Source organism: Coenobita brevimanus, chromosome 59, assembly GCF_032717465.1.
Source record: "Coenobita brevimanus isolate Jiangsu-jjx chromosome 59, ASM3271746v2, whole genome shotgun sequence".
NCBI classification, from domain to species: Eukaryota; Metazoa; Arthropoda; class Malacostraca; order Decapoda; family Coenobitidae; genus Coenobita; species Coenobita brevimanus.
In genome coordinates this window covers 8,301,619-8,327,410 of record NC_137012.1, presented here as the reverse complement: position 1 = coordinate 8,327,410, position 25,792 = coordinate 8,301,619, and the positions used below count along the sequence as shown (strand labels likewise).

General features: G+C 41.8%; 1 protein-coding gene across 1 annotated transcript in view; it reads right to left on the bottom strand.

Annotated features, from left to right (window-relative positions):
• LOC145402855 (putative glutamate receptor) overlaps nucleotides 1-25,792 on the bottom strand; it is a 73,702-nt gene that overhangs the window by 9,401 nt on the left and 38,509 nt on the right. Inside the window, exon 3 of the mRNA XM_080274764.1 lies at nucleotides 17,963-18,154. Within this exon, the coding sequence (XP_080130890.1) occupies nucleotides 17,963-18,154 (192 nt within the window). The remainder of the gene's footprint in view (nucleotides 1-17,962; nucleotides 18,155-25,792) is intronic.

The following is a 25,792-nucleotide window of genomic DNA, read 5'->3' as shown; positions in this document are numbered from 1 at the left end:
CTGGGTGAGGCACACAAGCAGAGTGAGGCAGAGCTAGCGTGAGGGGGGGAGCGAGTGAGTATATGGCCTTGACAGCCTGGGGGATGGTAGAGGAACAGTTATCTTATATGCCTGCCAATTTTTACTCGCAAATCTTGGAAAATGGGGCCTCAGTGAAGTTTTTTATTTTAGACCATTTTAAAACGGCACTGGCACTGAGCGCGCAATCACTTCAGACCTTTTTAAAACGGCACTGGCACGGGGCAGGTTAAGGTGAGGATGATATTCTCCTATCTGATGCAGAATATTTGCCCATGAATTCAAGTAATTTTTTGCTTTCTTTATAGTTTCTGGAAACCTACGACTTGGTTTTATGTCATATATAATGGTTACTCCTAAATCTGTGGTACCGGTAAGTGATGGCAACCATAAGCCATTGACCTACTGCAGTGATGCCTACTTCTTCCTTGGGTGGCTGCAATGAGTGACAAGCCTTATAGTTTCATGTAACCCAGGAAACCATTTACAACACTGGGTGGTAATCACATAACCAAATAGTGGTGGGATGTGCAGCCTAATATAGTGCCCTTTTAACTGAGTTGAGACATAAATAAGGTGTCCATCCACAAACCAAACCTCCACACTGTTCCTCGTGCCTTGTCACAGCGAAGAGTTGTTCACTGCACAGGAACATCGCTTCACTGCATGGGACAGCCCTTCAGGGGTGATTGCTTGACTGCAATTGATGTGTCTGCTTGTCCAAAAAACCAGAGCTGACCTACTACTACTAACTATTTTTCTTGGCTCACATTCTCCATCTGAACAGTGCTTATACTGTAGCTAACATTTTTTCATTTTTACTTTCCTTATTGATAACTTTGCATTTATAAGTACAGTATTAGCCCAATAGCTGCTACTTATATCATATGAAGAATAGCGTGCGACTGCTACATACATCATATGATCAAGCTCTTTTTTTCCTTTCTTTTAAAGTGCGCTACATTTTTCACCCAAATGTCCATAAATAGCATACCATAGCCAAAGTAAGGTAAGTAATGAACTCATATTTGGTTTTCCTAGTCTTTTCCATGCACTCTTTCATTTATAAGAGCATTATTTTTTAGGAAAAAAAAAACAGTTTTTTGCACGGGGGATCGACCACGAAACTTAATGCCGCAGTTAACGGGTTAAAAGACATCTGCCTCGTTTGAACCAAGTCGAACAGTTAATCAGATCTCTTTGAATTATCTGCCATTATGTATGTTTTACAATATAAAATTTCATTAGTATCATTGATGCAAATATAAATCATAATCAAACCCAAAACTGAACCTTGTGGAACTTCACTTGTAACATTCATCCGTCCTGATTCATTCCCATTTACAGTAGGGCTCCGCAACTAACATTTTTTTGACTAGTGATTTTAAGTCTAGAGATAGGATAGAAACTGTCTTCAGCTTCATAACTAGCAACTATGTGGCAATCGTCGTATAGTGAGCGAGCTGTGAGGCACATTTCAACTCTTTTTCCTAGTGAGCGAGTCTTGTCTAGTGAGTGACCCGCACCTAGCAAGGGAATCATATGGCGCGTTTGGACTGACTGTTGTCCTGCCCATTGCTATGCTAGTGCGACCTTGCCCCTTTTTTTATACCTGGCTACCTCCATTGTTTCCTGTTTTTGCTAGCCTCATGGTAAAGATACAAGCCAATCAAGAGGCACTCATCACTCACTATTTCATAGCAAAAATGAGGAACATGAAGCTGTGAGACAACCTATCAAAGCAATCAACGGAGATCAAGGACCAGATACTGTTGACCCACTCAGCCCCACTAACCCTAACAACTATGAAGGGTTTGAAAGTGAGGATGAGATACTACAGAAGATATGGAGAAAGGCTGGAGCTCGAGAGGGTGGCGATGGTGGAGAGGGTGATGGCGATGGTGGTGGTGGCGCTTACTCCAGTAAGCATGCGCACTCGCAACTCCCAACTTTTTCGTTGGGTAAAGTGCATTCTGTGCATTTAATGGTGACTTTTTTTGGTTTGTCCTATTAATTTTAATAAGTATATAAAAATGAGACTTTAGTGGATAAAAGCAGACAAAAATAGAAAAATAGTCAAACTTTCTCAATGTTCCTGTCTATTTTTATTTTTCACTATGTAAAGTTTACCTCCACTCTAGCAGTTTCACGACTAGTGAAGTTTCGTCAATCTCGTAAGATCGCTAGTTGTGAGGCCCTACTGTACTGCAATTTTCTGTTTATATTCCATAAGCCAGTTTCCAGTCTTGTTTAGTACATTACTACTGTTACCATAGACTTCAGGCTTCTCATCGAGTCTTTTTTTAAGAACTTAGTCAAATGTTTTCTATATATCGAATATATATATATATATATATATATATATATATATATATATATATATATATATATATATATATATATATACGGACTTCGTTTTATCGTACGTACATATCAATAATGTCTCTGAAACAAGAATTGGCACACCCAGAGTATACCACCTGCACCCATCAATTTGTCTTTGGGCCAGACATTTGACTTAACCATAGGACATTTGCTTTCGAACTATTGCTCTCAAAATGAAACTGCTTTATTCCTGTTTAACCCTTAACCCTTCCAACAATTTGGTCCAAAGCCAATCAAAACAGATGACCTTGTCATTGACTAATTGTTCTCGAAATCGAATCCCTTTCTCCTAGCCTTACCCTGAATCCTTCCACAAAGTTTGATCTGTGTCGAACTTATAACACTTTTTACTTGACCTTACCATTTGATCCTGACCTTTGACCTATTGTTTAAAAAAAAAAAACTTTGACTACCTTCGACTAATCCACCAAGTATGACCCAAATATGATCCTGTTTTAGTTATTTTGTTCACAAACAGAACCACGGGTCAAAATTTCACCTTAGTGCGCGTCCACATGTGTGCTGGAATAAGTGCTGGCAACATGTAAACAAGACAATAACGAACAAGATACAAATATGCTCGGAACAGCAGCATCCATATCATATTGGCAACATCATGAAGAAGTCTTAATGTGCGTCAACACATGCCTTTGCTGGCAACAAGTTAACAAAACAATCACGAACAAGCTGTTAACATGTTAACAACAGCAGTGTCCATGACAGATTGGTAACACTAGCTGCAAACATGTTGGCAGCAGTGGTGTGGGCAAGGCTTCGTACTAGGAAACGTGTTCCTGGTTCAGCAGACACACACACGACTCGTGGGAAGTATAGGATAGAGAGGCGACAATGGAGTGGACGCAGGACCAAACGATACTCCTCATCGACTTCTATCAGTCACATCCCGTATTATGGGATGCTAAGTGCAGTGGCTATAAAAACAAGATAAAGAAGGCAGATGCATGGAGGGCAATATCAGCTGCAGTGGGAGTGGAGCGAGCCGAGGTGGAAAGAAAAATGAAGACCCTGACAGCCCAGTTGCGAAGGGAGGTCAAGAAGATGAAGGAACGCAAATCAGGTGATGGAGCTGAGGACGTATACAAGGCTTCGTGGTTTGCATTTGACAGCTTGTCCTTCCTTGTCAACACAAGCAAGCCACATGATACATATGAGGCTGGGTTTCAGGTATGTATTGATACACACACACACACACACACACACACACACACACACTATATATATATATATATATATATATATATATATATATATATATATATATATATATATATATATATAGTTTTATTGGTTGCTACACATTATTACAGGACACCAGACACAATTAGTATGAGCAACATAATAAGTAATGTTATTAGTGTAATGTATGGTACCTTATGACTGGTTTGGTTTCATTCTGATATGTTCGTTAACAGTTTGCACGGGATGCTGCATATACGAAAGTATACACAAATATATATGAAATACGTCGTGTGTATTGATACACATATAATTGGATTGGGTCCTACACATACTGTAGGGGACCGTTCACAAAAATGCATGAACTATGTATGCAGTGATAGTTAGTGGGTGCTACACATTGTAATGTAGGCCAGTATATACACATAATGAGCAACAGGGCTGACCTAACTGTGTCAGTATTGCCAGTGCAAACGACCGTGATTGCTGATAAAGTTGTGTGTGAACTCGGTGCGGATGTTCTGAGGCTCTACTGTACTGTTGTCAGGAAAACTGTCTAGTGGTAGCATGGATGATACAGGTGAAGCTTCTTGTCTCCACGAGCCTGAGAGTGTAGTGTCAGTATCCCTGTCTTCAAGAACAAAGGTGCCAGGCGGGGTGTATGTTGCACCTGATGTTCTGCTCTGTCGCATGAAACTGTGCAAGTGAACACATGCTAGTGTCACCTGTTTTGCTGTGTCAACGTGTACTAGCATTGGTTTTCGCAGTACTCGGAACACAGATGAAAAAATGCCGAACACATTCTCCACCATCCGTCTCGCTCTGCTTAAATGATAATTGAATATTTTCATAGGGGACCCCTTCTCGTGTTCAGCAGGGTACGGTTTCATAATGTTAACAGATAATGGAAGGGCGTCATCGGCTACAAAAACGTATGGTAGGGCCATCTCACGGCTGGGAAGTGGACATAGGTATGGTAGGTTTAATGTACAGTTGTTAAGTTCATCTCAGAACGAGGTATGTGAGAATACACCCCCATCTGATAATCGGCCTTGACTGCCAACATTCACATACATGAAATTATAGTTAGCATCCACAATGGCAAAATGAAGGATACTAAAGATCCCCTTGTAACTGTAATAACTGCTACCATTTAAGAACGGTGCCTGCACAGTGATGTGTTTGCCATCCACCGCACCAACACAGTGATCGTAATTCCATATGTGTTCGAAGTTACATGCTACATCCATCCACTCGTTGTCCACCGCTGGTAGCTGGAACACCATAACGTACATAAGTATGTTAATAACTGGTATGTTAAAAACAAAAGTGCCTCTATCATAAATGAATCTCTCTCTCTCTCGCTTTCTATGATTGTCACCAACATATGCTAGTGACAGATATCCCTTTGTTAAATACCGCAATACTTAGTATTATCTATTGGTGTGATGCAGGATTTCACATGTAAACATTGTACATTGACATATCAGGCATTACATGATACTGTGTACCATTGTCAAAGGTGGTCTCTCTTTCCTTCGTCCATAAGTATGTCTTTGCTCCCTAATATCCCAAATGTTAATTCAAATTATTTTTATATAGTTAATAGCTACAGATCTTTCATGAATTCTCCAATGTCATTTAGCCTAATGTATCTATGCTCATTACTCACGGAGCATGGGTCATCGGCTGCCTACATATAACAATGCTGACACGTGTGTGGACGGCCAGTGTATGACATCCGGTAACCAGACTGGCGATGTTCATGAACCACAGGGGCCACCGACTGATGTGACGGACTCTACTCTTACCGCATCTGGCAATTGCACATGCCACAAGAGGAACCGCAATAATGACATTACGGTACAGGAGGCATACAATGTTATGAAAACCTTACAAAACAGATATAATAATAGGGATGAGCACCAGGCATTTGCAGATTACATTGCATACAAATTAGAGGGACTAAAAACAGAACATGCACCGTTCACAGTTCAACATAAGATACATAGCGTACTTATGTTGAGCAGGGTCACTACAATTAAACCTTCTGAACACCATCCCAACAATTTGAGCACACCTTCCCCACGTACATCAATTGCTGCAGTTGACGGATCTATACGGCCATTTGATTGCGAGTCCAACCACGACCGTATTATTACTGACCTATAGTATTACTGGGGATGCACCATCCTGTGTCTGTATTAACAACCACAATAAAGGAGTAGTATGATGTGTTTTGATATTCCCCACATGGTTCCGACGGTATTGCCGTCAGGGTCATTAATACCAAGCGGTCTGCTGTTATCACATTTGTTGGCATGCCTTTCAAGATGTGTGATGTGGATGGATCTTAGGCCTGAGTATCTGGGAAACCCATTCATTCCACACTACATTGGGCCTACCTTCACATACCAGCTGAGTTCACAAACAAGTGCACTGCACACCTCGGGCATTGTCTCACTAATGGACTGCTTCGACATGTTGAACAGATAGCCAAGACTTGTATAGGAATCTCCTGTCCCCAGATATCGTAATGTCACACCCAGATGGTCTGTAACTGATATAGCCTTCATCCTGGGCGTGTCCAATTTACAGATGTGTGGTCCAACATTCTGTATCAGGAACTCAAAATCTGACGCTGACATCCTCAGGAAGTTGTAGAACGTTCCGGTGGTCCGTTGCTGGTCTGCACAGAATCCGATGTCATAGCACCTAATAGTATGTACGATTCTTCTTCTGTACGGTTTCTCTGTCACTGTGATGGATGCATCCAGAATCTCCGACGATGTTGTGTCTTGTGTTCACTGTCACACAATATTACCACCGCTTCAGCTGTAGGTATGGCGTGCTCACTAGCCGACATTCTGCTGGACACTAACCTGCCATGTGTGGACACGCTCTTCTCCTCACCTCTGTTACCAACATGTTGTCAACTTCATCCTAACTTGTTAGCGAACAACAGTCCCTAATACGTTGCCAACATGTATTTGAATATGTTGCCAACGGTGTTGCCAGCAAATGTTCGAGGGCATGTGTGGACGCACCTTTAGCTGCCTCATATGGACACTTAACCCATCACCTCTGCTGCCAGCGGGTTTGAAGCTGTATTGTAACATGTTTGCATACATCTGTCCAAACAGTGCTGCATACATGTATCCAAACATGTTGCCAGGTGTGTTGTCAACACACGTTTGAGTACACGTATGAACGCACGCTTATCCAGTGACCATCTTTGACTAATTGTTCTCACAATCGAATCGATTCGTTCTTTCCTTACCCTCAATCTTTTCCCAAAGTTAGGTATAAATTTGTTATAGTCTGTTAGGTTGACCTTGTTTCGTAAAACTTTAACCTAACCTTGTGATTTTGACTTTCGACCTATTATTCTTAAAACAATAAGTCAAACCCTTGGCTGAGTAAAAGCTTTAAGTTAATTTGTTCTCACACACACACACACACACACACACACACACACACATACGTGTCGAGTAAAATATTATACCCTCAGTAGATCTGCGAGCATGGATATAAAAATCAACGAAACTGATGAATGCCAGGTGGAAATGTGGAAATAATAGAATTCGCTTGGATGTTCCATATGGGCTTTCGAGAAATGAGTAGGATGGGTGAAAATTAGTGGGCGACACAAATTGGGATGGCGGTAGGTGTTCAGTCGGAGAAGGGAGAGCACCTTCAGCGAAGAGGGTCACTGTGAATTAGTCAGTATGGGCATGGATATGGTTTGACTCTTTTAGTACAGTGGTGTTTTTTTTTTTTTTTAATTATTATTCTTGCCATTATCAGACGGTTTTAATTAGCTCAGAAAACACAAATTTTACGATACAGATATAATATTAGCTAGACCTATAATTTTAATTAATTTCCGTACTCCATTACTAAAGGTGATAAGGTGACCAGAGTACTGCACAATCCCGCTTTTCGGCGGGACAGTCCCTCTATTTGGACGTCCGTCCCGCTTTTTTAATTGTGACTAAAATGTTCCAATTTTTGAGCAAATTATCTTAATTGTCCAGCTTTTAGAAACTTACTATTGCATTAGATATAACATGACCTTCTTTTATGAAATTAATATGAATTAGAAAAATGCGTAATCAAATGAAATACCGAATTAACATAAAATCTTCAATGCTCACTAGCTAGTAACTTTGGTTGGCCCATTCACTTTACCGTACGTTATGTTCGGAGTTCGTAGGAGACGTTAGTATTTGATTAGCAGCCTCAGTTTGAGGTGTAGCGCAGCAGCGGTTGCTGTCACATTAGTCAATATCTATCTGTCTATATATTTATCTATCTACAGTATATATCTATCTATATGTATCTCTGTCCATCTACCTATCTATATCTATCTATCTATATATATAGACCCACACACACACACACACACACATACCCGCGCGCGCGCGCACGTCCCGCTTTTCTATCTATCTATCTATCTATATACCTAGGCTGCTTCCCCCAAGGAAAGGGAGGTAGCCGAGACAAGACGACACACTCCCCATTTACTCATCCATTCAAACACATTCATTCACATCTTAGCCCCAAAGGGGAGAACGGACAGATCCTCACCGCACCACACCGCACAAGGGTCAACTGCGCAATGCAATCAGTGACATCCACAGCAGGGCCCGACAGCAGAACTGGTTTACCCCTGCCACATCATAACAGACCCATCCCCTTACCCGCACCTGACCTGACTAGCCTGATCAGACCAAATGCAGGAGAATATCCCCTCAGGGCTGCGTCATCACTTATTCATTCACAATTTCTCTCCATTTATTTCTGTCACACACAGCCACTCTTCCTTGCTCAACGGACATCCCTCTCGCATCCAGCTCTCTCTTCACACTGTCCATCCATCCTATTCGTGGTCTTCCTCTCAGTCTTACACCTCTCACATCAGATCTAGTTAACTTTTTCACTAATCGCTCATTATCCATTCTCTCCATATGCCCAAACCATCGCAACACCCTCTGCTCAACTCTACCAGCCATCTCCCGAACAACTCCAGTTCTCCTTCGCACTTCATCATTTCGCACCCGATCCATACGTGTCACTCCACACATACTCCTCAGACACCTCATCTCCATTACATTCAAACATTTCCTCTCTGCTACACCCATATTCCATGTTTCAGCCCCATATAACGCAGTCGGTACCACAACACCCTCATACAGCCTTCTCTTTACATCCATTCTAAGCGAACGACATTTAAACACTTTTTTCATTCCTCCCAGCACCTTTCCTACTTCATTTATTCTAAACTTCACTTCTGCATTTATTCTTCCATCCACAGCAACATGTGACCCTAGATATTTAAAACAATCTACCTCCTCAAGCAACTCACCAATCAAAACTATATTCATCCCCCTACCATCTATCAACCTTGTACACTTCATCATTTTACTCTTATTCTCATTTACTTTCAATTTCCTCCTTTCACACACCCTTCCAAACTCCTCTACCAACTGTCTCAATCTCTCCTCTGAATCAGTCACCAGTGCAGTATCATCTGCAAACAGCAGCTGCTTCAGATTCCACTCTCCACCATCAACATTCACCAGACCCAGACCTCCACCTAAAACTCTTGCATTCACCTCCCTTACAACACCATCCTTGTAAATATTAAACGACCAAGGCGACATCACACATCCTTGTCGCAGCCCCACTCTCACGGGAAACCAATCACTCACAGCATTTCCCACTCTTACACACGCTCTACTGTTTACATAAAAACTTTTCACCCCTTTCAGTAACCTACCATCAAGTCCATACAATCTTAAAACAGTCCACAAAGCCTCCCTATCAATTCTATCATACGCTTTCTTTAAATCCATAAATACCCAAAACACATCCTTGCCTTTCGCTAAATACTTTTCACACACTTGTCTCACAGCAAACACCTGATCAACGCATCCCCTCCCTCTCCTAAAGCCACACTGCTCATCACCAATCACTCCCTCTGTACCCTCTCTAACTCTCATAATTAACACTCTACCATACACCTTACCTACAACACTCAACAGACTTATACCCCTAAAGCTAGTACATTCACACTTATCACCCTTGCCTTTATACAACGGGACCACACAAGCACATGCCCAGTCAATTGGCATCATACCTTTCTCAAAGCACACATTCAACAATCTTACTAACCAGTCAACAATAGTCACTCCACCACCCTTCAGGCATTCCACAGCACACCCATCCATACCTGCCGCTTTCCCTGTTTTCATCTCCTTTACTGCCTTCTCCACTTCCTCCTTCGTGATCAAAGAATCATTCAACTCTCCCAGCACATTTATTCCTTGCACCCTTCCATCCGCCACAATCTCAGCCACCCTTTCCTCCTCTACATTTAACAATCTTTCAAAATACTCTGCCCATCTCTTCCTTACTGCATCCATCTCAATTAACATCCTTCCATCCTCTGCTTTTACTCGTTCTTCCTTCCCAGACTCTCCCTTTCGCACCCTTAGCTCCAATAAATCTGGTCACCTTACCAGTGACCCTTTCCAAACTGAGTAAAATCGTCCTTTGCCAGTATGCATTAATCAAAAGAGTACGTCATGATAGTGAGGGTGTTGTTTCATACCCCATTACTACCAGTGACCCTTTCCAAGTTGAATAAAATCATCCGCTGTTAATAGGCATGAATCAGAAACTGTCATGATAGTGTGGGTGTTGTTTCAAAGTCTCCCAGAAGCACATCAAGGGCAACAGCAACAACAAAGTAAGGACGTATCACGCCAGCACACTTCTCACGTCACCGATAAAATTAACTATTGTCAGTTTCAGCAAGTCTGATGCACTGATTTTGCCAGCTGAGGACAGATAGATTGATAACACTGCGCGATGTTCTCGGGTGGTGCTTGGTCAATTCCCGTCGTGTTTGAATGTGCACCAAATTGACCTTGTATTCCAACCAAAACTCACCTATCTGTAAGATACCAGATCATACAGATACAAATTAAATCAATGATATCTTTAATGATAAATGGGTGCCTTCTAAATTATCAGAGATAAACCTGAACAACACTGAAAACAAAACTAAGTAAAGTCTCAACTGGATGCATACGGACACAGTTAGCGATGTGGAGGGAATTCAGACATTCATAGCAAGGTGGTTCCGAGGTCCTGTGAAGGCTCGAATGTATTTCCCACCACTACTACACCGTGACTTAGTCTACAGTCTACATCATGCCCTTCATTACCTCATCTACTAATATACAACTTTACCCTAGATACGCTTAGTTCATATTCTGATAATTATGATTTGTGTAAGCACACACACACACACACACACATACACACACACACACACACACACACACACACACACACACATACACACACACACACACACACACACACACACACACACACACACACACACATACCTCACTGGGGCCAATACAAGCTATTCTCAATATACTGTACATACACATTTTCATTACCTTCATAGCCCGTCATAGGTAACAGTAGCTTTAAAATTCTGCATTTATGTTTGTATTCATAGTCAGATTCAAGAAGATTATTTCTTACATTAATAATTTTGGCGTTTCATTTTCCTGAACATTTTTATAAGTATCGTGACAGACAGACAGACACTCTATCCCTGGCCACCATGCACCCTCTCCTCAAGCATGACATATCTCTGTCCCCATGACAGAGAGGAGCCGGGAAAGTAATGGATTACATTAATGTAGAATGAACCGGATTTTTATTAATGGTGGAAAAATGAAAAGTAAGATAAATGCAAACCCCATGAGAAAATAATAGTTGAACTCTGCTGGTGTAATAAAACCGCGTGCAGTGTGAACGAAATCAAATATAATGAAACGACAATTTAAACAAATCAGTGCCTGACTGTTGTCCGTATCAGTTCAGCTGCGACTTTACTTAGTTTTGTTATCAATGTCTTTCAGGTTTATCTCTTATAATTCAAGGGCACCTATTTATCATTAATGATATTAAAGCTGTATAAGCCGGTATCTACAAATAAATGAGTTTTGGGTGGAATACAATGTCAATTTGGTGCACGTTCAAACACGACGGTAATTGGCCAATCACTGCCCGACAGCATCGCACAGTGTTACCAATTCCACGTGTCTTCAGTTGGCAAAATCAGTGGCTGAAACCGACTATACTGTAGAGGCCTCTCCAAGGGGAGAAACATGGAGAATCGCATCAGCCGCAAGCCGATACACATCTAGCGCGGCTCGGAATATGACCATGACCTTGACCTACTCTCACCAAGTTCGAACTCGTCTGAGATTTTCATCCATACTACACACGGTGTACAGTTTTGTGATGATATCTTGAGCGGTTGCAAAGTTATCGTGCTAACAGACACACACAGACAGACACACACAAACAGACAGACAATCTGAAAACAATACCAGCATAGCTATCGCGGCTGGTAAAAAAGCATTCAGACAGAACAAACCTCCGACAACAATAAAATTCATTAGAGGCCTCCCCAAGGGGGGAATCATACTAGGCGTGACCCGATACATATATATCTAGCACAGCTCGGAATATGACCTTGACTTTGACCTACATTCACCAATTTCTATCTCGTAGGAGATTTTCATCCCTACTACACACCTGTAAAACTTTATGATGATATCTTGAGTGGCTGCGAAGATATCTTGTTAACAGACACAGACCTTGACCTAAGTTAACCAATTTTGAACTCGTAAGAGATTTTCATCCCTACTGCACACTTGATATTTGAGCGTTTGCGATATTATCGTGCTAAGAGATACACACACAGACAGACAGACACATTGAAAACAATACCAGTTTCTCTATCGCGGCTGGTAAAGATTTACTGCTGCAATTCCTCTTTCCTAACAGTGTTGCGGTCTCACAGTCAGTCAGTTAATTCTACGGTATTAGTCTGCCACGCCACATAATCTCATATATCAACATGCTTTCACCAACGCCAATGAAATTTATTATTTTTTTCCTGTATTCAGATCTGAATTCAATTAAGATCTAATCAACTGTTCCTTGACCCATTGCCTCCCTATCGACCAGATTTCACTGGCATCCAATAACAACTCTTTGAGATATATTGTGCACAGACACAGCCAGACACGGGTTAATATAGTCATAACCTCTGTTCAGCTTCGATGGCACAGGTAAACAGATGTCATCGTACTAATGCTGGTATATGTTTGTGTTGGAAGGTACCTAATATAGGAGTCTGTATATCTGGTGATGATGATGATGACGATGATGATGATGATGATGTTGCATTAAAAATAGGAACAGTTGTCTCTGATGATTATGATAATGATGGCGATGGTAATGAAAACGAGAAAGATGCTAGATGCTACTGCATGATGAAGATCCTGAAGAAAATCCTGATACTGGTGTATATAAAATAGAAAAAAGTTTATTTGACGAAGATGCTGAAGACAAAGATGGTGATGACGACTATGACGATATTGATACAGTACTGATAATGTACTTGACCTCAGAATAATAGAAGGAGGTTTCTTAAATGATGATGATGATGATGATGATGATGATGATGATAATGATGAAGGAGGAGGAGAAGAGGAAGAAGAAGGAAGACGTGGAGAAGGAGTTAATGATGATGATGATATTGATGATGACATTGATAACGATGAAGATATGATAATGATATTCATGATGATGTTCATGACGATGATAATATTGATGAGGATGAGGATATTGGTGAAGATGATATTGATGAGGATGAAGATATTGATGATGATGATATTCATGATGATATTCATGACGATGATAATATTGATGATGATAATATTGATGACAATATTAATGACGATGAGGATGTTGATGACAATGACGATATTAATGATGGTGATATTGATGATGATGATATTGATGACAGTAAGGGTATTGATGACGATGATACTGATGATGATATTGATGATACTGATGACGATCATGGTACTGATGATGATAATGTTGATACTGATGACGATGATGATATCAATGCTGAGAAAGCTACTAATAAACAGTAGCGGCGCTCCCTTTCCCGTTACTAGCTCGAAAAAGTAGTGGCGTTACTGGTTTCGCTACTTGATACGAAATGTAGCGTCGCTCCCGCTCCCGCTACTTTGGATAAGAAAAAAGTACACGAAGGAAAAGTTAACAAAGATCTGCGATATAGCAATACACTTTATACTGTTTTGATAATATTAGTCAGTCTGGGTGGTTCTGTTGTGTACCAGTCATATCAGTATATACTTATATTGAAAATAAACAAAACATCATTTACATGTCGCTATCACTTTAATGAAGCTTAGAGCCGAAGGTACTGGAAAAAGCTATATATATACTGTATAATGCAACAAATGTTCATTTACATTGTTACCTAGTATACCTACTGAAAGTAACATACGTAAATAAAAGACAAAAAAAAAATGTGGCCTACCATTGATACATATTATATAGATTTATATATTTTCAATGATGCCTATTTAAGATATATACGAAAACGAAAGTAAAAATGAACTGGGGCTTTCTTTTAAAGGCTATTTATACAATATCAATGTTTTTTTTTTTTTCCATTACTTTAAAAGTAACATACTGTTACGAAATAATGAAGTAGTAAGAATTAGTCTGAGAAACAGGGAGAGAGCGGGAGTCAGAGACGGGGATACTTAGAGCCGTGTGTGTGTGTGTGTGTGTGTGTGTGTTAGCATTGCCTAAATCGTGCTGACATCCTTATTTGTCTTTACTTAATTTAAATTATCGATTATTAACTACCAAATTCCTGTCTAATTATTGCACATTACTATCTCTATCTATATACCTAGGCTGCTTCCCCCAAGGAAAGGGAGGTAGCTCACTAATTAATAAATTACTGATGTAATGTAGAACAAACATCATTAATTGACAGACCTGACGAAAGTATTATTTTTCGTCATTAATAAATACAACCAAACCGTCTTCATATCTGTATGTACTCACCGACTCCGGACCTGTATTCGTCGCGTGAGTAGCGAGGAGCGCGGTAACGCGTGAGTACAGGCAAAAAGTAGCAGAGCTCTCATTTCCGCTACTAGCTAAAAAAAGTAATGGCGTTACTACCATCGCCATTAAAATAGTAGCGGCGCTATTCCCAGCTTTGGATGACATAACGATTAAAATGATGATAATGATGATATTAAGGATGATGATAATGATAATGATGGTGTTGATAATAATAATGATGATGATGGTGCTGCTGCTGCTGATAATGATGATGATGATGGTAGTGATGATGATAATGATGCCGGTGTATGTAAACTAGGAAAAAGTTTCTTTGTGGTAGGTGTAGTGATGATAATGATGCCGGTATATGTAAATTAGGAAAGGAGGCGCTGACCATCCACTCACTCGATGTAGTGCTGCTCTCGGATGTCTGCCCTTTCCTCTCCTCTATCCTTCCTTCCTTCCATCCTTTTCTATCTTTCTTTCCTTCATTCTTTCCTCGTCCTTCTGCCTACGGGTGACTTGACACTCCCTCTTCTGTCTTTCATTCTTTCCTCTTCCTTCTGCCTGTGGGTGACTCTACACTGAGTGACAAGCCAAATGGTTTCCTGGACACCAGGAAACCATTTACTACGCCGGGTGTAACCACCCAACCAAATGTTGGCGCCTGGTGGTATAGTGGGTAATTACGACACTCCAATCGGAGCAAGAGCTGCGTACTGGAGTTTGAATTCAGAAGTAAGAAGGTTAGCTAGGAGAGATAAAAGAAGATGTGTGGATGAAAAGGTTGCAGAAACTGAAATCTTAATAAACAAAAATGATGGACAGAGTCAAAGAATAGCATATGAATCGATTAGAGAACTGAGTGGTAATGCAGGTAAACGCAAGGAAATACCAGTTAGAGACAGGGAAGGAAATTTATTGACCAAAGATGGAGATATTAAAAATAGATGGAAAGAGCATTTTGAGACAGTTCTTAATAGACCAATACCACCAGAAGAGGATATACCGTCTGCTCAGGAAGATTTAAATATAGAAACAGGAGAGTTGAGGCTTGCAGAAGTGGAGAAAGCAGTAAAACAGTTAAAGAATAATAAGGCACCAGGGGAGGATGGTTTATTTCCGGAAATGTTTAAAGTGGAGGGGGATAGATTAATAGTGATCTTGACCAAGCTATTCAATAAGATATGGGTGACGGGGTTACTACCATCAGTTTGGAAGAATGGTGTAATTGTTAAAGTTCCGAAGAAGGGAGACCTGAGTGTATGTGGTAATTGGAGGAGAATCTCTTTGTCACCGATAGCTTTGAAAGTTTTCAGTAGAGTGTTGTTAAATAGGTTGGAGCCGGTGGTTGAGGGTATTCTGAGGGATGAACAGGCTGGTTTTAGAAAGGGACGTGGTTGCAATGATCAGATCTTTATAGTCAGGCATTTGATGCAGCAAGTTAATGAAATGAGAGTACCGTTAAGTCTTTGTTTTGTTGATTTTGAAAAGGCTTTTGATAGTGTTTCGAGAGAGACTATGGGGAAGATCATGAGACATTATGGAATACCAGAGGAGTTTGTGAGGGTCATTATGAACATGCATGAGGACACATTTTGTAAAGTGATGGTTGATGGTTGTCTGAATGATTCGTTTGAAGTCAAGTCCGGAGTAATTCAAGGTGGTGTTCTATCGCCTTTACTATTTATATTGGTCATTGATTACATTATGAAACGCTTTGGAACAGAAACCGGTGCAGGTATACTTTGGGGAGAAAACAGGAAACTTTTGGATTTAGATTATGCAGATGATATAGTTTTGATTTGTGATGGGCCAGAAGAGATGCAGAGAATGTTGGACTGTTTGGTGAGTGAAGGTCGCAAGGTGGGTTTGGTTATTAATTGTGGAAAAACTGAAATAATCAATATGAATATGGAAAATGAGCAGGAATGTGTAATTGGAGGTATGGTTGTAAAGCAAGTTGATAGGTTTAAATATTTAGGTACTTATTCAGCCAAGGATGGTTCTTTGAACTTTGAATTCGAGGAAAGGTTAAAGAAGGCTAATCAGGCAATGGGAATGCTTAAAAATATTTGGAATAATAACAATTTTTCTGTGCATACAAAAATCAAACTTTATAAGGTAATGGTTAGGAGTATCTTAATTTATGGACACGAGTCTTGGTACAGCACAGTGACTATGGAAAATAAATTCTTGGTGTTTGAAAACAAAGCACTTAGAAGAATATTAGGAGTTAAGTGGTGGGAAAGGATACCAAATAGTAGAATTAGAGAAATAACGGGAGTGCAGCCGGTCGATGAATATGTTAGGTTCTCACGATGGAAGTGGCTAGGACATGTGTATAGGAGACAGGGAATAGTACGAGGTACACCAGGGTGGGTGGCACTTGGTAGGAGAGGTAGAGGAAGGCCGAAAGAGACATGGGTGAGGACAATGAGACGGGTAGCTGGAGATGAGTGTTGGGGAGATCTTGAGGAGTTAGCACAAGATAGCATGTGGTGGTGTGAGTTCATCGAGGCCCTATGCATCCCCGAGGGTGCCACAGGAAATGATTGATTGATTGAATCGGATTGAGCCAGTGAAGGTTTATATCCAAGGGGTGGTTGGGGTTTATTGCTCACGTAATGTCACTCAGGGATAACTAAGGCTGGTCACTCTCATCTTAAATGTGAGGACCAACTTGCCTAGCCCCGGGCTTCTACGCTCCTCATGTGGCAACGAAGGACTGGATGATGAATGAATGAATGAATGGAAAAAGTTTCTCTAATGATGATAATGGTGGTGGTGGTGATGAAGAAGTTGCTAAAATAAATGAAACGCCAAGAACTTGGGCCCCGAGCTGGCGAGGCAAAGTGTTGTTCAGTATGCTCCCGCCAAGCCTTGTGCACGGACTTGCCATACAACTTGCATGATCTTGCTAACGCAATCAGTTCATCGTCCCTTCATAATGTATCACTGACAAGACTTTGGTCGAAATCCACGGAGGGGTTCAGGAGCTATCACGTCCACAATGATCTTGAATTTGGCTCTCTTTTGTGTTGTTTTTGTTTTTTTCTTGGAAGGAACTGTTTTGCGGGCTCAGCCTTTGGTTCCTTCTTCCTCACAAAAAAGTCGACTCACATGACCTTGACCTTTGACCCCTTGCCCTACTTGGCCTAATCAATTCATCACCTCCTAATACTGCATCACTGACGAAAGTATGGTGGAAATCCGTCGATGGGTTCAGGAGATATCGTGTCCGCAAAAGTGTTACAGACATGAATGCACACACTCAAGCACACACGGACACACAGACCAGTCACTAATGTTTCCTCCACCATAGGTGGATGGAAGCATAATAATGGTGCTGATGATGATATACCTGAGATAAGAATACGTCTCAGTGATGGCGTGGCTGCCGTCCAGTGCCAGTTGTAGAAGTTCGTGATAGCTGTGTGCACTATCCTCGTAGCTGGTCACCAAATCCATGCGTTCACCCAGCGTCTTCAGGTAGGGGTCCTGCGAAGTGGCCAGTGCTTCCGGAACAAACTCTCCATAGTCGACCATGGCTACCCTAATACATGTCAGAATGGGGGCGAAGATGTTTATATTTCTAGACAAGCGTTCCCCACATTTAACTGCCAGTCATCAAGTATATATATCTATTAACTCTTTCCTTAATACATGAGACGATACGGTAGGTGGGTATATTTAAAGACAAATGTTCCCCACTATTTACCTGTCTGCCATCTAGTCTATATATGTAGCATCTGCTTCCTAAAAAAGCACAGGATATAATAGAAGACGAGTATATTACACAACCAAACTTATTACCTATTTATATCTTCCATCCCTAATACATTACAGGGTATGGTAGAACAAGAGCATGTTTAAAGATAAACTTCACTGTTATTTATCTACTTCTCTATCTATTTATCTACCTATCTAGACTCTAAAATAGCCCAAAATTTGATAGAATTTGAGCATTTTTAAAATTAAACGTTGAATTTCTGTTATGCAATCCTTTAATGCCCCATCAGAAGTGTAGGGGACTGGGGTTATGCTCCTTGGTCAACACACTCATTTATTTACTTACACTCGCAAACACATTTTTACACTCTCAGACCCCTATACTCCCCAAAATATATTATTAGAATTGACACAACCATAGGAGGTATATTATCATTAAAATCTGAAGAATGATAAGACTAGAGAATATCTGACACTCATAAAACATAAGAAATAACAGTACAAGAACAAATTTGAAATACATTACAACAATATCTCCGTAGTCAACAACTACCACCCTTAAATATAGCATGCTAGGGTATGTTGGGACAGGAGCAATGGTTATATTTCCGGTTCTGGGAAACCATACTGAATACATTCTGCCACAAACAAAAACACTTTGCGTTATTATTTTTTTATTAACTGACACTTGCAGGTATCAAGTATTGATCACTGTACTTCTTCACAGCTGTATGAAAACAGCTGCCAAATTAGAGATGACATCAGTGCGTATCCGGGAGGAAGCAGATGATAGCAGTGGACCTGCCTAGCAAGAGTTAGATTTCAAGATAAAACAGCTATGGCTACCTCACACCAAAATCCTCTTCATCAGATGCTTGTAAAGGAGTTGTGTTTTATGGCATAAGTGAGAGAGACCTGTTAAATGATAAGAACTGTACTTAATTAATTAAACCGCCAGTCCCATCAATGTATGGGTACGTCAGAACTTTTTTTCACACTGACACCCATCGACATACCGGTACATTTTGCAATTGCTAGGTCCGTCATTAGCACATTTTTCAAGTTTCGCACTTGATTTTTGGTACGCATACGAAGGAGACCTTCCACAACCCATCGCCAGGTGGGGACACTCTCTGACCCCGCGCGATCCCCACGCACCATTGTCTCGGTCAGTCAACTGTTAGCTGTGACCCATTCAAGACATGGCGTGCGGAGGTCTCTCTGACAACGAAATTCAAGATGCCCTTGATTCCTTCACAGGCGAGAGTGATTCTCCAATTGATGACGATGAGGAAGACAAATATTACGTGGCACCAGAGGAAGAAAGGAGCACCAGCGATAAGGAAGTACCGTTGTCAAGGAAGATGAGGTATGTGATGTACTGCAGGGCAAGGGAGGGCCAGCCAGGACCCCAGGCACATGCATACACCTCTCTCCAGCCTATAGATGAAGGGTCTGATTAGGACGATGACGAGGACAGAACAGCAGGTCGTGGTGTTCTCTCGTGGTTGGGGAGGGAGAGGATTTCGCCATGGGAAGCTGAAGGAGTGGTGAGGAGAAAGATAAGGTATGGGACTAGTGCTTTGTCTGGGGAAAGCACGAGTGGTGGAGCGGGTGCCAGTGAAAGGGAAAGTGATGGTTGTGGTGGGGAGCCAGCTCCCGAGCGAGCTCGTGGTGCACCTGGGGAGTGGGCAGGTGTTCCCAGCAAACTATGCCCAGATTCGGACACATAAAAAAATTAAAAAAAACTGCCTGCACTTCCTTCCCACAGCCCCGTGATGTGGGGAACGGAAGGAAAGGGAAGAGAAAGGGGAAGGGAAAAGGGGGAGGAAAGAGGAGTGCGAGTGGGGAAGGGCACCACTTTCCATCTCCCCAACCTCCCCCACCACCCTCTTCTCCCCACCCCGACGACGGGGATGAGGCTGGAGATGTTGGTGTGTTGTGGGACTGGGAAGATGGGAGAGTGGCGGTATGGCTGTACTGCACCTGGCCTCCATGCAGGCTCCACCAGGGTGGATTTCTTCCACCAATACTTCGGTGAGGAGTTTGTGGAGTAGATAGTGGAACAAGCAAACATGTTCGCTAGCAAACAGCGCCACCAAACCGAGCGTGAAGGTGCAACGAGTAGGCACTCTCAGAATTATGACTACCCATTAATGACAGGTGAGATGTTCAGATTTTTGGCCCCGGTTCTCTCAATGAGTATTGTAAGGAAACGAGAAATTCCGGCATATTGGTCTATGGACCCAATGATAAACACACCTTTCTTTGGGAAAGTAATGGGTGGGAATAGATTTCAGCAAATTCTGAGCCGTCTCCACTTTTATGATGCTGAAGACCCTGCAAATGCTAATAACATACAGAGAATGAGGAGAATAAGGATGGTTTTTGATCACCTGTGGGAAAAGTTCTACTCATCCTTCTGTCCTTACAGAAACCTTGTCATAGACGAGGGTCTCGTGTTGTGGTGAGGCAATATTTCTTTTCGGCAGTACATACCCAGCATGAGACACCGTTTGGGGTTCAAGATCTTCGTTATGTGTGACTGTAAAACTAGTTATGTGCAAAACATAGTCTAGTACACCAGTGCACAGACAGACATGACAGAAGATCTAAGTATTGGACTTTCAGGGGCCGTGGTGAAGACTATGTCAGGAGTACCTTCATCATGGTCATGTCTTGTACCTAGAAAACTGGTACACTAGCTCCTTCTCACTCGGTTCCTCCACCTTCACGACACCGGAGTCTGTGGCACTGTGGAAAAAAAAAATGCCGTCATTTGGTCAGGGTTGGGAGGAAACTCGATAAGAATGAGATGTTTTTATTCAAATCATATAACATCCTCCCCACCGTATGGAGCCACAACAGAGAAGTTTTCCTCTTTCGACAGTACACTGCCCCCTGATGCACTGCACTGACTCCATGGATCACTGTAGCGAAAGGGGGCACCACGTCTGGAAACCGGAGTCAGTTATTGACCACAATGTCAACATGAGGCAGGTTAACCAGTCAGACTCCATGATTTCCAGTGTGGAGTGTGCCAGGACCACGGTGAAGTGGTACAAAAGCTTTTTTTCCACCTGCTAGACATCACGATCCTCAGTGCCTACTACCTCCATGCCTTGACTATGGGTACCTCAGAGACCTTGGAGGGGTTTGTGAGGGAGCTGACCCTTGAACTTATCGCCAAATATGCTGGGGAAAGGCCACACCACCGCCCCTGCTTAGCCACTGCCGGCAAGACTGCCCTACACCTCACAGGACGACACTTCCCCAGCCTCATCCCTCCTCAACTGAAACGTCCTAGACCCCAGAGCCACTGTCACATATGTAGTCACTCAAGAGCAAGACCAACCACTCAGAGAAACGCCTTTGTACACTTCTGATACTGTGTGTGCTTGAGATATATGATGGTAGTAAGGCCTGTAAATATACGTGATAACTGTAATATAAGGTGTAAACTTGTATAATGTTTGTGGGAAAGTATTGTGTGAATTGAAAAATTGATTGTAAGTTGAAACAACACTTACAGTGAGTCACTGGTGCAAGAAATTTGCGATTTTTATGTGCTGAGTGAGTGAAACAACCCTATTATCGCCTATATTTGTGTATAAAAAACAGTATATTCCTGTACTACATATAAATTTGTACCAAATGAACAAATACCTACCTATTCAGAGTGGTTTGGAATAGTTACCCCTACCATAGAAAACGTGAAAACTGCACCACAGCTCCAGAGAAGGCAGTACCAGGTGTGGGGAGGGTCACATGTACAGCCCACTTCTAGGCTCAGGTGAGCACTTTTGTTTTATTTACCATTGTTTCTCACCAAAAAAAACCAGAGGTTTGAACCCCCCCCCCAATAAAAAAAAAAATTGGTTGGGATTGGGGGGGTGGAGGGTCATTGGTGAAAAATCGGTTGGGACGTGGTGGGTTCAAAAAGTACCTCTTATCAACCCAGTGTTTCTTTTTTATGCAAGAAAGAGAGAACTAAAGGCCAAGAGCAAACCTGTTCCATTCAAGAAAAGACAAAAACAAGATAACAGAGAGTCAAATTCAAGATCCGTTCATTTCAGGATGCAAGGACACACTGCGTTTGAAAGACTGGAGATCACAAACAGTAGGAAATACACACAGAGGGAGATAGTTCCAGAGTTGACCTGTTGTATACATGAAGGACTGGGAGTAAAAGTTAACTCTTGCATTAGAGCGTTGTTGCTAGACAGGTGCTATGCGCCCACCATAGTGGTGCAGGGATGCAAGCAGACAGTTAAGAGAAGAAGTGACCACTGAAGTACCGATAGAAAAGAGATAAAGATGCAACAGTGCAGCGAAGAGACAGAGGCTGAAGGGAGCCAGTAAGAGAAGGAGAATTAGTGAGATGAAAGCCTTTGACTCCTCCTTGTTAAGAAGAACTGTATGTGGGGAGCCTCCCCACACATGTGAATTGCATTCTACACAGGGACAAATAACACCAGTGTATAAAGTCAGCAACTGTACAGAGGTAAACAAGGCACGGAGTCGGCTTACCATACCTTATCTCTTGGAAGCAGATTTTATAAGAGGGGTAATACGAACTTTCAAAGAAAAATCCCGAGAGAATGAAACCCCAAGTATGGTTAAAGATGATGCAGGATTGAGTTTGGTATTGTTAAAAATTTGAGGATATTTCGTGGTAGATTCTGATAGGTTGAAATATTTAACAACTGAGTATATGATGCACTAAAAACATCTAGCTTACTTCTACCCCAGTCAGAGATATGAGCTAATTCAGATATTAAGTGTGTGTGTGGATGAAAGGATGCGCAGATATGTAATGGATGCAAGAGCTTATAGAGGCTGCGGGGGTGGACTTTCTGACCACTACTTGGTGATGGCCAGAATCAAGATCCAAGTAAGATGGAGAAATAGAAGAAGAGAAGGACGGGAGGAAGGAGTAGTTGCAAGGAGAGTGGAAAGGTTACAAGAGGATGAGAAAAAGGCAGAATATAGGAGAGAAGTGGAGGAACGATTGGGGAAATATGAATTGGATTAGATGGGGGATGTGGAAGGTGTGTGCAAGATATTCACAGAAGAAATATGTGAAGCATGTGATGTGGTGTGTGGGGTGAAGCGAAGACGGAGAGGGATGCAAGGAACAGCATGGTAGAATGAAGAGGTGAGTCAGTCTGTGGCACAAAAGAAGACAGCATACAAAGAATGGATGAGACATAGGGGCATGGAAGAAATTGAAAGGTGGAAGAGAGAGTTATATGCAGAAAAGAAGAGAGTGGTGAAAAGATTAGTAAGAGAGAGTAAGGAAAGAGTAGATGAAGAATTTGGAAGGAATTTGAGTGTAATGTGGAAGGACTTTAAGAAAATGTTCTGGAAAGAGGTGAAGAGAGTAAGACAGGGTGGCAGTGAGGTTAGCAGGGGAGTGAAAGATAAAAATGGAAGATTACTAGTGGAGAAGGGAGAAAAAGTGAGCAGATGAAGAGAACACTTTAAGGAATTGTTGAACATAGAGAATGGAAGTAATGCGAGTACAGTGGCTGGAGAATGGCTGGGAGAAGGAGGGAGGTGAGAAGACAGGGAGAAATCAGTAGGATACTCGTAGAAGTTGTGGAAGCAATGAAGAAAGTCAATTTGGGGAAAGCCCCAGGAATTGATGAAGTGTATGGTGAAATGCTGAAGTATAGGAGAGATTTAGTAGTAGAATGGATGTGGAAGATATGCAGATTGGCCTGGGAGGAAGGTAGAGTCCCGGAGGATTGGAAGTCAGGCATAATTATTCTCTTGTACAAAGGAAAAGGGAGAAAAGAAGTGTGTGGTAATCATAGGAGCATTTAACTTCTTAGTGTAGAAAAGTGTATGGTAGGATAATTATTGATAGAGTTAGAGAAATAACAGAGGAATTAATTGGAGAAGAACAGGGAGGCTTCAGGAAGGGAAGACTTTTTTTTTTTTTATGCGAGGAAGAAGGAACCAAAGGCCATGAGCCCTCAGTAACAGTTCCCTCCAAGAGAAAAACAAAATACAATAGAGAGCCAAATTTAAGATCCGCTCATTTTGAGATAACTGGACACACTGCGTTTGAAAGACTGGAGATCATGGGAAGCAGGAAACACAGACAGAGGGAGACAGTTCCAGAGTTGACCTGTTGCATAAATGAAGGACTGGGAGAAACGGTTAACTCTTGCATTACAGAGTTGGACAGAAAACGGATGAGAGTTTGTTGCTAGACGGGTGCTACACGCCCGTTGTAGAGGTGGAGGGATGCAAGCAGACAGTTCAGAGAAGCAGTGACCATTGATGTAGCAATAGAAAAGAGATAAAGGGGCAACAATGCAGCAAAAAGACAGAGGTTGAAGGGAGCCAGTAAGACAGAGGAGAAGTAATGAGATGAAAAGCCTTTGTCTCCACCCTACTGAGAAGAGCTGTATGTGGGGAGCCTCTCCACACATGAGAGTTGTACTCTACACAGGGGTAAATATAACCCTTGTATAAAGTCAATAACTGTGCAGGGGTAGAGAAGGTATGGAGTTGGTTTACCACACCTAATCTCTTAGAAACAGGAGAAGCACTATGATCTTTCCAAGATAAATCCCGAGTGAATGAAACCCCAAGGATGTTCAAGGATGATAAAGGACTGAGCTGGATATTATTAAACATTAGTGTGTACTCCTGTGGAGGATATTGTCGGGTTGATAGGTGTAAAAACTGAGTCCTTGAAGCATTAAAAATAACAAGATTATTTTTACCCCAGTCAGAGATACGGGCCAAATGATAGGAATGATGCTTTAAATTTATTTTGTCAAAAGTAGACTCAACAATTTTTGAAATATATGATATTAAAGCATCTGGGCGACAGTTTGAGGGATGGGAACGGTCATCCTTTTTTGGGACAGGCTGAGTGAGAGCAAACTTTCAGCAAGAAGGAAAATTACAAGTTAATAGACATAGACAAAAGAGTTTACCTAGGCAGGGTATAAGCACAGAAGCACAGCTCTTGAGGACAACAGGAGGGACCCCCATCAGGCCCATATGCCGTGGTAGTATAGAGACTAATGATGTCCAAAAATTCATCAGCTGAAGACATTTTAACCCGCGGCATCCCGTCGACGTACTTCCACGTCCTCACGTTATGTCACTGCCAATCCCGTTGACGTACTTCAACGTCCTGCAATTGCAAGGTTCATAATTTCCACAATTTTCAAAATTCGCGCGAGATTTTCGATTCGCCCACGTACCCAAGCCTCCCCTACCTGCCCCCAGGCGGGCAGCGTCCCAGACCCCGCGTGACCTGCGCTCGCCCTTGTCTTGGTCACTCATCTGTTAGCAGTGACCCAGGTCAGACATGGCGCGTAAAGGTCTCTCAGACGACGAAATACAATCCGCCCTGGATGCCTTCACTGGAGATAGTGATTCTCCACTTGATGATGATGTGGTGGATCGAGATTATGTGCAGCCTGAGGAGGAAATA